Source organism: Narcine bancroftii, chromosome 1 (assembly GCF_036971445.1).
Source record: "Narcine bancroftii isolate sNarBan1 chromosome 1, sNarBan1.hap1, whole genome shotgun sequence".
NCBI lineage: Eukaryota > Metazoa > Chordata > Chondrichthyes > Torpediniformes > Narcinidae > Narcine > Narcine bancroftii.
Genome location: NC_091469.1, coordinates 190,909,956 through 190,925,378, shown reverse-complemented (window position 1 = coordinate 190,925,378; position 15,423 = coordinate 190,909,956). Strand labels below are relative to the sequence as shown.

The 15,423-nt window shown below is 38.3% G+C and overlaps 1 protein-coding gene across 6 annotated transcripts in view; it reads left to right on the top strand.

Moving 5' to 3' along the window:
- Positions 1-15,423, top strand: part of golga2 (golgin A2) — a 115,365-nt gene that overhangs the window by 63,281 nt on the left and 36,661 nt on the right. For all 6 annotated transcript variants that reach the window (XM_069885617.1, XM_069885627.1, XM_069885602.1 and 3 more), the window contains 2 exons: positions 3,045-3,263; positions 6,891-7,004. In XM_069885617.1, the coding sequence (XP_069741718.1) occupies positions 3,045-3,263; positions 6,891-7,004 (333 nt within the window). The remainder of the gene's footprint in view (positions 1-3,044; positions 3,264-6,890; positions 7,005-15,423) is intronic.

Here is a 15,423-nt window from a genome sequence, read left to right as displayed (position 1 = left end):
TTTGCTTTGACTTGAAATGGGAAAATGTCGTACTTGGCTTTGCAGCCTATAATAACACAAGAACCCAAGGAGTTGAGGCTACTTAACTGCATACAGTATTACTAACTGCTCTTGCTTTAACTTTGTATACTGTGTACTTGAAGTTTTCTATAAGTAAACTTCATTTACACAACTAATGCTGAGGAACCAGTTGGGTCCCATTTTTAAATGGTGATGTATGCTGAAGTTTAACTTTTCTACATTTTGAGTTCAGACTTCTCTGCATCTCTTTCCTGACATGAGTATCTGGAAAATACTGTGTGTGGGATGCTAGGAGGTCCTCATAGATTTTGTGAGCCCTCTGTAAATAACAATCCCAGTAAATCACAGCAATGGGGTGGAGGGAGACCCCAGTGATACTGTCTGCCACTTTTATGGTCCTGTGTATTGACATCTGATGCTCTACGTAATTGTACCACACTGTGATGCAGTCGGCTAGGATGCTGTTGATAGAGCTCTTGTAGAAATTTGACAGAATGGTGGCCGATAGCCTTCCTGTCTCAGCCTTCTAAGGAAAAGCAGTCGCTGTAGCACCTTCCAAATGAGGGGATGTCCTGTCTGCAGGTTAGGTCACTTAAGTTGTCTCTGAAGAACTTGGTGCTTTTCCCTCTCTCCTCCAGAAATCCACAATCATCTCCTTTGCCTTGTCCATGTTGAGCTTCAGGTTGTTATTCTCGTACTATTTCATGAGGTTTTCCATCTCTTCTCTGCATTGCGACTCATAGTTATTCCTGATGAGGCCGACGAATGTTGTGTCATCTCCAAAGTCGATGATTATGTTGGAGTTGGATCTTGCAATGCAGCCATGGGTCAGTCGTGTGATCGGGAGCACGCTGAGCATTCAGCCCTGAAGTGCTCCAATGTTCAGCATGATGGTGCTTGATTTTCTGCTGCCAACCTGGACAAACTGGTATTTCTGTGGGGAAGTACAAGATTTAATTACAGTGAGGGGGTGTTGAGTTCCAGCGAGGACAGCATCTCCACCAGCCTCTGGGGAATGATTGTAGCTAAGCAGGCATTGTGCTTTGGAGGGGAGACCACATTGGAACACCAAGTGCTGTAGGTTTCTGTGAGGGGCGCTGAACAAAGTTAAAGAATTTCATGTATGTATGTTACATTCTAAAATGTAATTTACGTGACAATAATGGAACCTCTACCTTTGTTAAATTCCCAACTGAAGTCAATGAACAGCAGCATTGTTCTGCAGGTGAGTCAGGACTGATTGGAAGGTCAAGACAATAGCATTGACTGCGAAAGTTTCTTCTATAGGTGAATTGAAATGGGTCTAGTGTCTCTGGAAGGAGCGTTTTGATATGCTTCATCATCAGACACTCGAAGCATTTCATACTGGTGGAGGTCAGTGCCACTGGATAGTAGTCATTGAGGCCTGTTACTGTAGCCCTCTTTGATACTGGGATGATGATGGTTGCCTTGAAACCTTCAATGACGTGGTAAAGATGTCAATTGGTCTGCATAATCCTTCAGTACCCAACTGGGTATGGGGTATCTTGTTTGGTCCCACTGCGTGGATTCACCCTGGATAGGATTCTCCTTGCATTGGCCGCAGCAATGCAAGGGTCCTGTTCTACAGGAAGAGGTAGACTTTTTTTGGCGTGCACCTGTTGTTCACATCAAACCATGCATAGATGATGCTCAGTCTGCCCAGAAGGGTGACGTCATTGTCGTTGTCTTGTGATCTGTTTCGATACATTCTCACATGCGCCTCGTGTCGGTGACGCTACATAGCTGACTATGGTTCCTCTGTGTGTACCCACACTTTGCCTTCCAGTTCAGCCCTGGTTGATCTTAGTGCTAACGTGTCCCCTGTACTTGAAGGCTACATTTTGAGCTCTGAGAAATGCACTGACTATAGCATAATTCCAATGTTTCTGGTTATTCCTGGTTGTGTAGCATTAGATCTCCATAACATCTTTGATCCACTTGCTAATATAGGCTGCCATTGAGCTTGTGTACTCATCGATGTTAACGTGGCAGTTGTAGGTGGCTGCCTCCCTGAAACAGCTCCAGTCTGTGGTCTCAAAGCAGACCTGTAGTGCTACTGCTCCACCTTCCCAACCCCCCCCCCATCTCCCCCCATCCCAGCCACGTTCTGATCTCTTTATGATCTGACTTCATCCGTTTGCCAGTGGTCTGTATACTGTATTAGCAGGATGGATTATATGGTCGGAGAGAGGGGTAGCATTGTATGCACTAGTGATGTTGGTGTGCACGCGATCTAGGGCATTCTCTGGCTAAGTTGATGTGCTGTTGAAATTTTGGTAAACACTTTTCAGGTTGGCGTGATTGAAGTTTTTAGCTATAATCATGCATTCATCAGGATGGGATGTCGGGGCTTCACAGTAATGGATTTCCCTGTATTGGTTTTGAATAAGATTACAATACAATAAAAGTTTTATTTCTTGCCTTTAATCAGCAAAACATAATAATCAAATTTATTTAAAGTTAATAAAATAAAGGACTTGAACTTATTTAGTTTCCTGGACTTGCAAATGTGTTCATGGCCAGTGATTCTGAGTTGAACTTGGAAACTTTTTTTTTTGTGTGGGAAAATCTGATAGCTATTTTGAACTGAGCTGCAATAAAGGTGAAATAAGTGATTGAGGGGTAAATGTTATTTAGGAAACTGGGAACACTCCTTGCTCTTTTTTTGTCCATTTGTCCTCAAAAACAGGGCCATCAGCCTCTCTATTTTAACTATTCTCTGAAGATGCTTCCAACTGGATCATCACTTTTTTGCATTCAACTGGTTTTCTAATGAATTGTCTGTGTATATATAATATGCTGTTCATCATGAATTGTCCATATTTAACATGAATTCGTTGTTACAGCTTGGACGCAGCCCTTCTGCAACAATGCTGATAAGCATTGGCCTTTTTCGTGAGTTTGGGCATGTGACTGAAGCTGCCTAAGAATGCAGTGATGATTATATAGTTTCTAACAATGTGCATATTTGCTCTTAAATGCATATCTGTTGGCATCTTTAGGTTTGTGACAACGAGCAGCTGAGTCGTTTAAACCAAGAGCAGGAAGAAAGGCTGCAAGAACTGCAATGGATAGTGGAACGTCACAATGACGAATCTGTGGACCGAAAGCAACTGCTGGAAAATATGCAGAATGACAAGGCAACAATAAGCAGAGCACTGACACAGAATCGTGATCTCAAGGAACAGCTAGCAGAACTTCAGAATGGATTTGTCAAGCTTGTATGTATTGTGTCATCACTTGTAGTAAAACCCTGTTTCATTACTCACAAGCACATTATGAATTTATGTCAGTAACCCTGACAATTATCCTCTTGTCTTCAAAATCTTGAAAGTTTACCTTGCATTTTATGTACGAGGAGTGTGCGCTTTTGGTTAATATGAATTCGTTTCAGAGGCGCGCACAAAATGTTGTGAATCCAATGGTACTACAATATTTTTTCCAGATGTGAAGGGAACTGAGGGATGTAGTAATAGAACAGGAAAGTCAGTCTGAGATAACAGAATAACCATGACCTTATTAAATGGTGGATCAGTTTGAGGGACAGCAAGCTCTGATGTTGTTTTTATTTGTAGTTTGGCCATTAGTATTGCCAAAGAAAACCTCGCATTATTGGAACTCTAATTCTTGGTGAGCAGATTAATTTTTACAAGAACATACAATATTACAGCACAATACAGGCCCTTCGGACCACAATGTTATAAACCTGCTCAACAAACTAAACCTTCCCTACCTTACCTTCTATTTTTCCTGTATCCATGTGCCTGTCTGAGTCTTTAAAATGTCCTTTTTGTACCAGCCTCCATAACCACCCCTGGTAATGCACTCCAGGCACCCACTACTCGCTGTGTATTTTAAAAAAAAAAAGCTTAGCCCTGATGTCTCCCCTAAACTTTCCTCCCCATGCCTTTTTTACAGATGTACTCTGGTGTTTGCTACTCGTGCCCTGGGGAAAAAGGTGCTGCTGTCCACCCTTTCCAGCTGATGTTTCCTGGAAACCCTGAGAATAGACCACTCTCTATCACATTCAGAATGATCACTTAGCCAAACTGAAGTGTACCCTTGGCACGCCTCTGTTCATTGTGTACTTTCCCTTCTCATCTCTCTAACTTCCGGCCAAATTTAAAATTTTTGTCATGGTTTGGGATCTGTGTGCATCCTAAAATTGTTACCATTCCCCCCCCCCCCCCCCCCCCCCCACCGTTCCTGAATGAGATGGCTGGCATAAGAAGCCCCTTGTGCAAAGACAACTTTTAGTGTGACAACCATTGTTGCTTCTCTCTGTTATGTGTTATAATCTCCTCCAATATCTTTCCAAGTTCAGTAATTTAAAAAAGTACTGAAAAACCTAATCAGACAAGCAGTCTCTGTGTAAAGGAATATCAATTAATGTTTCTGTTCAGTAATGCTTCAGAACTGGGAGAAGAATGCAGAGGTGTCACTTTCAAATCAGATTTGGGGGGAGTGATGGAGAAGGAGTAAGGTGCAAAGGGGTGATTCTGTTTCCAGTTGCATGCTGCTTAATTCTCAATTCCAATTTGTTTGTCTGACCTCCTCTGCCATAGTGAGGCCCAACATAAATTGGAAGAACAATGCACCTTCGGTCTTAGCCAATTTGCAATCTCCTAGAAAGAATAAATATTCCAGATAAACTGCTCTCTTGTTTCCCATTGTCATGCTTGTGTCCCTTTCTCACTCCATTTCCTTAAAATGCCTTGCTCTTGCACCATGTCACCTGATTTGTCATATCCAATCTCCATGTAGTCTTTCTTTTGCACCTCTAGTTCTATTTTGAAAACTGAACCCCTCCCCTTCCCCCCACCCCCCCCCCCCCCCCACTCAGTTCTGAGGAAAGATCTTGGCAGATAGATCCATCTTTTCACAGAAGCTGCTCAACTGGCTGAGCTCTTCCACCATTTCTGATTTTTGTTTCAGATTCCAGTAATGTCAATTTTAAAATTTTCTTTACTGTTCAGTTTTTATCTGAAATCGGAACATAATTTTGAGTTATGTAGCATGGAAATGGACGCCAGCCAGCTTGACTAACCATTCTAGTCACATTTGCCTGTTTTTGGCCTATTTACCTTTGAACTTTTCTGATCTATTTACCCGCTAAATCTGAACATCATAATTGTCCCCACTTCTTTTGCTTCCTCTGGCAGCTAGTTCCATATTCCCTTCTCATCTTAAATCTGTGCCCTCCAGTTTTATATTCCCCTAACCAAGGAAAAACTCTTACGATTTACCTTGCTATCCTCCTCATGAATTTATAAACCTCTTAGGTACCCCCATAAGCCTCCCCTGCTCCAAAGAGAAAAGTCCCAGCCTATCTAATCTCTCCTTATAGTTTAAACCTACCAGTGTCAGCTCCCTTTCCAACTTGTATATCTTTCCCGATGGCTGAGTGACTAAAACTGCACATAATACTCCAAGTGCAGCCTTCCCACCATCTAAAAAGTTGAAACATGTTCGTGCTCCTATATTCAATACTTTAACCGTTGAAGGCATACACGCCAGAAACTGCTTTTACCACTCTGCCTACCTGCGCCACCATGGAACCATGTACCTAAGTCTCTTTGTTCTACTATAGTCTCCAAAGCCATACCTTTAACAAGTAATTCTTGTCCTGGTTTTGCCTAGCCCCAGTCCAAGTTAAGCTCCATTTGCTATTCCTTGGCTCTTTTTCCCAGTTCAGCAAAATCCTGTTGTAATATTACAAAATTTACTGTCATTTGCAAACTTCCTACACATTTTAATTTTTAATTTAGACATACAGCACAGTAACAGGCCATTTTGGCCCACGAGCCCGTGCTGCTCAATTATATCCAATTAACCTGGTACGTTTTGAATGGTGGGATGAAGCTGGAGCCCCTGGAGGAAACCCACGTAGACACGGGGAGAACGTACAAAGTCCTTACGGACAGCGCAGGATTCTGATCGCTGGCGCTGAAACAGCATTGCACTTACCACTATGCCGACACTAACAACATTGTCATCCAAGTTATTAGTATAGGTGACAAACCACTGGTCACCGGCTTCCAAAATGTGCAACCATCCTCTCTTTCCTACCATTGAGCCAATTCTGTATCCAATCAGTGAACTCATCCTGGATCTTGTACAATCTGACCTTGTGGATGAGCCTACCACTCAGGACCTCGTTAAAGTCTTTGCTATGTCCATTTAGACATTTGTCTACTGCCCTACCCTCATTAATCCTCTTGGTCACCTCTTCAAAAAATGTAATCAAATACGTGAGACACTATTCCCATGCACAAATCGATGCTGACTATTGCTGATCAGTCCTTGCTTTCCAAATGGAGGTTGATCCTGTCTCAAAATCCCTTCGGTAACTTGCATTAGGCTTTCCAGTATGTGGCTTCCTGGCTTTTCCTTCCAGTCTTTTTGAATAAGGCACAACATCAGCCATCCTCCAGTCTTCTGGCACCTGACCCTTGCCTAACGATGTTGTTATTTCTCTACCAATGCCCCTGCAACTTCTTCCCTAGCTCCCAAATATGTCTGAGGATAAATACGCTTGATCAGACCCCAGGGATTTGTCTACCTTTATGTGTTTCAATAATTTAGAAGATTATTTTTCCTCAAACTATTTGACACTATTGGAATATGCCTGTTTCTGACTTTGACTCATTGGCCTTTCTGACTGTGCCAGCAGAATGACACTTAAAAAAAAATTCCATTCATCTTCGTTCCAAGTCCGTGCAATTACTTGACCACATCAATCAATTATGTATGTTGTTTTTTTAGTATATTACATTGAAATTTGAAAGAAGCCTTTTGAAATGCTGCCAGGTCTTACTGTACTTAATCTATATTCAATCTGTCTGCAGACCAATGAGAATATGGAACTTACAAATGCACTGCAGTCAGAGCAGCACGTAAAGAAGGAGGTGGCTCGGAGGATTGGAGAGTTGCAAGAAGCTGTGGCGGATTTGAAAGAAAAGGTATTGATTGCTCCCAATGTATTCAAGCCAGATTACTTAATATTACAGCACTATGGTTTTTAACCTAATTGCAGTTTCATTTAAGGAAATGTTTATGCTGAAGTGCACTTTTAAGTACACAAAATATGCATTCTGCATTACATTGTGCCCCTGTGCATGTTTTATTCCTGAGTCTTGTATCTTTTTTCTGATTTGTTCAGTTTTGCACCTTGAGCAATTTGATGCTATCCTGGGCCCAAGCACTGACAGTATATTCCAACCTAACCTGGGTGGTGCTTGTTGACTATTGGACCAAGTAACTTTAACAAAAAAAGTTATCCAAACCTGGGTGAAGTTGTTTACCACACCTACCCCCACCCCACTCTCCCACTGTTGGCACTATTCTTGCCATCAACCCAAACTTGAAACCAATGCCTGGAGCCAAGCTCCCCAATCTCAACCAATATTTGCCATCCTCACCTTAGGTAGATGCCTTTCTCCTGCCTGGCATGGTACCAAGATGGACTTGAAATGTATAATTGAAAATTACCCTCTTCTCACAGGTCATGAGTCTTATTTGCCACCTGGACAAATATCATTGCCTAATGATACTGTCAAAATGACCCATTCTAAATATGGAGCCTGACTGGCTTGGGGGACCTGACCCAACCAGATTTGAAACTTGGTGTTTGAACAGGATATAATTTAACCTTTGAAGTTAGGAAATTTAGCTGGGATCCACATTAAAATGGATAGTTTGCAAATGGAGCATGTTCTTCCAGGCAATGTGAACATTTGTTGCACAAGTATAATATGCTGGCTAATATACACTGCAGAGTGGGTTGAATTAATTTTCTGTAGCTAGGCCAGTGTATTTGTATTAATAATAGTTTGATCAATGTTAGAAATGGGAATGAGAATTAACTTGAAATTTATGTCTAGGTACATTGTTGCCTATCAAATAAAGTTGCTCAAATTTATCTTAAAGTTGGGAGCAAAATAATATGCTCCTAATTTTTACATTGTTAAAGAAAACATCGTTTCAAGTTGCTAAATTTAGGGTGAGAGGGAAAAAAAACATTTACTCCTCCTGATGAATGCACAAAAAAAGTCACATGGGGTATTAAATATTGTAAGGAAAAAGAAGCATTTACAAGGAAATGAATGAGAAGTTTCACACTGTCAAAAAGTTCATGATTGCTTTGAATGATGGTCTTGCCATTCTTGATTTGCTTCTGTAAGTTGGATAATGTGAACTGTTGGATCCTGTATCACCTTCTCAAATGAAATGGTAGGCTCTGTTTCCTATTAGCTTGGTCTACCAGTTTTGCCAGTTATATAATTTTTATCACCTCTGGCACACAAAAACAGTTTAAAAACCCTGGTATCCGGAACCAACAGGGATGGTTAGATGCCGATATGTCAATTTTCTGGTTGCCTGAGACTCATTCTTACAATGCCAAACTAATACACCAGCATTAAGAATTAACAAAGTACAGTGCAAAATGTAATTTTGGAAAAAAAAATCAGTATTGTAGTCCTTAATTATATAAAGTTCACTTTAATCAGGTAATTTCCGTAACTTAAAAAATTTAAATTGGAACCCTGGTCACTGGACTGTAACAGCTTTGCACTAATCACTGCTCTCATAACGCCGCCATCATAATTCGATTTCAGATTTATTATCAGAGTACATACATGGCATCACATAAAACCCTGAGGTTCATTTTCCTGCAGGCGAAGCGGAATTACCACTTATTGCTAGTGCGAAAAAAAAACTGTACACGGTGTACACATGTAAACAAATAAAGAAATGTAAACAACTGTGCAATACAGAGAGGAAAAAAAACAATAAAGTGCAAATGTAAGAGTCCTTAAATGAGTCCACGATAGAGCTTATTGTTGTGGAGTCTGATGGTGGAGGAGTCGCAGCTGTTCCTGAACATGGTGTTGTGTGTCTTGTGGCACCTATCCCTTCTTCCTGATGGTAGCAGCGAGAATCGAGCATGAGTTCTGCTCTCTGATGGCAGTGACCATAGATGTTCTTGATGGTGGGAAAGGTTTTGCCTGTGATGTCCTTCCTGGGCTAAAACTACCTTTTGCAGGGATTTACGCTCAGGGGTATAGGTGTCCTCATACCAGTCCATGATGCAGCCAGTCAGCACACTTTCCACCACAAATCTGTCAAAATTTGCCAGGGTTTCTGATGTCATACAAACCTCCGTAAATTCCTGAGGAAGTAGAAATGTTGACGTGCTTTCTTCATGATGTCATTAGGGTGTTGGCTGCAGGAAAGATTTATTATTACAAAAAATTGACTTATTGGAAAACTACAGTAGGCGAAACAACATAAAAATAGTGGGCCTGAAAGAGGGTGAAGAAGGGTCAGATATGAAGGAATTTATAAAAGGATGGATCCCGAAGGTGGTGGGAATGACAGATTCACATGAAGAAATAGAAATCGAAAGGGCAGATAGAGCACTAGTACCGAAGCCGCCACCACATCAAAAACTGAGATCCATACTGGTAAAACTTCTAAGATATACGACAAGAGAGAACATACTAGAGCAGGCAAGGAATAAAGTTAGAGAAGACAATAAGCTGTTGGAATATAAGGGACAAAGAAAAATTTTTTTACCCAAACATAAGTGTTGAACTTTTAAAGAAGAGGAAGGAATTCAACACGGCAAAAACACTTTTATAGAAGAAAGGTTATAACTTTATATAAAGACATGCTGCAGTACTCAAAGTATTTATCCCTGCGGAACAGAATAGGCTGTTCTTGGACCCAAAGAAAGCCCAAGAATTTGCTGAATGTTTGCAGGACAGGAGAAGAGAGGAGGAGTGACAAGAAGGAAGACTGGCAAGAAATTATACAAACATATGTAATAATATAAAGATAATGTATATATAAAGATTTAAAGATGGTAAAGAGAAGGGAAAGGAGGGGAACAAGGGAAAAAAAGAGAGCGAGCTTTTATGTATGTTTTATGTATAGGAAAGTAGTGTTCTCTGGGGGGTGGGAGGATAAAGGTCACTGTGAAATCATGTGATGCTTGCGAGTAAGTTCGAAAACCGAAAAATGGAAAGGGGAGTTGTGGTTGCCCACCAAGGGACAAGGGGCAACCCAAGGAGGTTTGGGGTTAAAGGGTTATTGGTTGTGGGGATTGTTGGGGTATTTAATGTTTTAAGTGTATTGTCAAATATTGAGATTAAAAAGGAAAACTTAAAGAACAGTAATGGAAAAAAGGGGATGGAGGTGGTGAGGAGGCGGAAAAGAAATGAAAACAAAGATATAAGATGGCCACGTTAAACTATATGACTATAAACATTAATGGAATACATAACCAAATTAAAAGGAAGAGGCTACTAAATTTACTGAAAAAGTAAAAAGTAGATATAGCATTTGTGCAGGAAATGCACCTAATTGAGGTGGAACATAGCAAATTGAAGGGAGATTGGGTAGGACACATAGCGGCAGCAACATATATCTCAAAAGCTAGAGGTGTAGCCATATTAGTTTACAAAAATTTACCAATCAAGATAGAGGAGGAAATAACAGATACAGCGGGAGGTATGTAATGATAAAGTGTCAGATATATTCAGAATTTTGGAATTTGTTCAATATATACACACCTAATGATAAGGATCAAAAGTTTATGCAAGATATTTTTTTGAAGATTGCAGATACACAAGGAAATATTTTGATAAGAGGGGATTTTAACCTTAATTTGGATCCAGTGTTGGATAAAACTGGGAAAAAAACAAGCTAAAAGAATAAAGTAACCAAATTTATGGTTAAATCAATGCAGGAAATGAAACTTATGGATATATGGAGGAGACAGCACCCAAAAGAGAAGGAATATTCATATTACTCGAGTAGGTATAAAACATACTCAAGGATTGATATGTTTTTGTTGTCGGCTCATATTCAAGGGAGAGTCAGGAAAACTGAATATAAAGCTAGACTACTTTCAGATCATTCACCCCTGCTATTAGCAATAGAACTGGAGGACATCCCACCAAGAACGTATAGATGGAGGTTAAACTCCTTGCTACTTAAAAGGCAGGAATTTAGAGAGTTTATTGAACGCCAAATTAAAACATATATTGAAATAAACACAGAATCGGTGAAAGATAAATTTATACTATGGGATGCAATGAAAGCCTTCATTAGAGGGCAGATAATAAGTTATATAACTAAGATGAAAAAGGAATATAATCAGGAAATAGAGCAGCTGGAAAGGGAGAGAGTAAGTACAAAAAAATGAACTAGTGAAAAGGGATGATATAAAGAAAAAGAGAATTGGCAGACAAAAAATAAAATATGAAACATTACAAATATACAAGGTGGAGAAGAACATAATGAAAACAAAGCAAAAATATTACGAATTGGGAGAAAAAACACAAAATATTGGCCTGGCAACTTAAAACAGAGCAAGCTAAAAGAACTGTACTGGCGTCAAGGGAAAAGGACAAACAAATCACATATAACCCAACAGAGATTAATGAAAACTTTAAGGAATTTTATGAACAATTATACCAAACTGAGAATGAGGGGAAAAATTATAAAATAGAAGAGTTTTTAGCTAAAATTCAACTGCCAAAATTGCAATTAGAGGATCTAAGCAAACTGATAAAACCATTTGAAATAGAGGAAGTACACAATATATTAAAAGAGCTGCCGAACAATAAAACACTAGGAGAGGATGGATTTCCAATAGAATTTTTTAAACATTTTAAAGTTATTAATTCCTTCTCTCCTGGAAGTAATGAATCAGGTAGAAGAAACACAAAACTTACCAGATTCATGCAAGACAGCAATAATTACAGTAATACCTAAGATGGGGAAAGATCCATTAACACCAGCATCATATAGACCAATATCCTTACTTAACTCAGATTGTAAGATAATAGCAAAATTATTAGTAAACAGATTGGCTGACTGTGTACCAAAAATAGTAAAACAAGATCAAACTGGATTTGTCAAGGAAAGACGAATATATAATGTCTGTAAATTGTCAAGGAAAGACCAATTTACAATGTCTGTAAATTTATTAATTTAATTCAAGGGAATAAAAAAGCAACGGTGGCCGTTACATTAGATGCAGAAAAAGCCTTTGACAGGGTAGAGTGGAACTACCTATTTAAATTGTTACAGAAATTCATTCTGCCAGAAAAATATATTAACTGGATTAGAGCATTATATAATGGACCATTGGCAAAGGTAATGGTAAATGGATATGTATCGAACCAGTTCAAACTAAGCAGATCAACTAGGCAGGGATGTACATTAACCCCCTCATTGTTTGCCTTAGCAAAAGAAGCATCGGCAGAGCTGATAAGAAATGAAAATAAGATAAAAGGGATAAAAATAAAGGAGAAGGAGTATAAAATCAGCTTATTTGCCGATGACATCATAGTATACCTAACAGACCCAGAGAAATCAATAAAAGAATTACATAGGAAATTGAAGGAGTATGGAGAAATATCGGGGTATAAGGTCAACGCAAATAAAACCGAAGTGATGCCAATGAATAATGCGGATTATACAGAACTTAAAAAAGAATCTCCATTTAAATGGCAAACACAAGTAATCTGATACCTAGGTATCAGGATAGAAAGTAACTTAAACAACTTGTACAAATTAAATTATCAGCCATTAATAAGGAAATTACAGGAAGACTTAGAACATTGGAAAGAATTACCGCTAATGTTGATAGGGAGGGTGAACTGCATTAAAATGAATGTGCTCCCACGGATACAATACTTATTTCAAATGTTACCAATTCCCTTAACAGAGAAATTTTTTGCTGAACTAAGGAGAATAATAAGGAAATTCCTGTGGAAAGGAGGGAAATCGAGCGTAGCGCTAGATAAATTAACAGAGGTATAATCAAGGTGCTTTGCAGTTACCAAACTTCAGAAATTATTACAGAGCTGCACAATTAAGGTACTTATCTGATTTTTACCAGACAAGAGAAAAAACAGATTGGACTAAGATAGAACTAGATGAAATAGAAGAAAGGTACCGGAACATATACTTTATAAATGGGATAAAAAGCTGGTGCAATATAACAGCTCACCAGTATTGCATCATTTACTTAGTATATGGAAGAAGATACACATAGAAAGGAAAAAATAAATTACCAACTACCAAAAATGCTATTGATGCAAAATCCACTAATCCCTTTTACAATAGATGACCTTTCCTTTAGAGAATGGGAGAGAAAAGGAATCAAGAGAATAGAAAATTGTTTTTTGGGAAATAATATATTAACATTTGAACAGTTGAAGGACAAATATGGAATAACTCGCGGAACAATGTTTGCATATCATCAAATGAAAGCTTATTTAAAGGACAAATTGGGAAACAGATTGAGATTACCAGAAGGAAGCAGCTTTGAATATGTGATTACAGACACAATGATAATTAAAAGATTTATAACCAACATTTACATTAAGATGCAAGGCAGGAAAAATAATGAAATAAGGTATAAACCCATACAAAAGTGGGAAAAGGACTTAAATATTAAGATAAAGAGCAAAACATGGGAAAAATTATGTTCTGGAACTATGAAGAATACAATAAATGCAAGGTTACGCATGATACAGTATAATTGGTTACACAGGCTATATATCACCCCTCAAAAATTAAAAAGAATGGGATCCAACATTATCAGATAGGTGTTTTCGCTGTAAAAATGAAATGGGAACAACAATACATGCAATTTGGGCATGTGCAAAAGTGAATACATTTTGGGAAGAACTAAATCAGATATTAAATAAATCACAAAAAAACCCCCCAAAAATCCAGAAATTTTTCTTTTAAATAACATAAGAAGTAAAGAATTAGGCCTCAAATTGGATAGAGCACTTTTCTATTCTTTTAATCCCTTTTCTCTCCCATTCTCTGAAGGAAAGGTTATCTATTGTGAAAGGGATTAGTTGATTTTGCGTCAATAATTATTTTTGGTAGTTGGTAATTTGTTTTTTCCTTTCTACGTGAATCTTCTTCCAAATGTTGAGCAGATGGTGCAGTACTGGTGAACTTCTATATTGCTCCGGTTTTTCATCCCACTTATAAAGTATATGTTCTGGTACCTTCTCCCCTATTTTATCTAGCTCTATCCTGGTCCAATCTGGTTTTTCCCTTGTTTGATAAAAATCTGATAGAAATCTTAATTGTGCGGTTCTATAATAATTCTTAAAGTTTGGTAGCTGCAAACCACCTTGTTTGTACCATTCTGTTAATTTATCTAGCGCTATCCCCGGTTTCCCCCCTTTCCATAAGAATTGCTTTTTGGGAAATAATTTATTATCATTTGAACAAATGAAGTACAAATATGGAATAACTCATAGTACAATGTTTGCATACCACCAACTGAAAACCTACTTAAAGGACAAACTGGGAAGCAGACTGAGATTACCAGAAGGAAGCAGCTTTGAATATGTGATTACAGACACAATGATAATTAAAAGATTTATAACAAACGTGTACATCAAGCTGCAAGAGAAGGAAAATTATTAAATAAGCTATAAACCCAAACAAAAGCGGGAACAAGATCTAAACATAAAGATAAAAAATGAAATATAATAAACACAAGGTTATGCATGATACAATATAATTGGTTACACAGGCTATATATCACGCCCCAAAAGTTAAATAAATGGGATTCAACATTATCAGATAGATGTTTTCGCTGTAAGAAGGAAATGAGAACAACAGTACATGCATGTGAGAAAGTGAAAAAGTTTTGGGAAGATCTAAATCAAGTATTAAATAAAATCACAAAAAACAACATATCAAAAAATCCAGAGATATTTCTTCTAAGTAATATAAGAAGTAAGAAATTAGGCCTCAAACTGGTTGAAGCACAAAAAAGATTTATTATGATAGCCTTAGCTGTAGCAAAAAAATGTATAATGTCAACTTGGAAATCGGAAGACAGCAATGGTACATGGAAATGAATAAATGTATTCCATTGGAAAAAATAACAATTTAAAAAATAAAGTCACGTTATTTGAACAAATTTGGGAACCGTACATGGAACACAACAGAGAGGGCCTACCGCGGACCTCCACCCCCTAAAATGATAGAATGAGAAGAAGACGAAATGAACTACGTGTAAACGTAGATGACACAATTTTCTTGTTTATTTTCATTGTGTGATGACATTGTTTAATGGGTTTATTGTATTGTATTTGTTGAATGTTTGATGGGTTTGGAAGGGGTTGGGAAGGAGGGAGAGAAGGGAGGGGGAGAAAGGAGAGAAAATGACTCTGTGTATATTCAAGAGGGAGATGTTTGTGTGTATTTTGGTTAATATGGTTCATAGTGTGGAAAAAAACAATTTAAAAATGGATAGAGCACAAAAAAGATTCATTATGATAGCCTTAGCAGTAGCAAAAAAATGTATAATGTCAACTTGGAAAATGT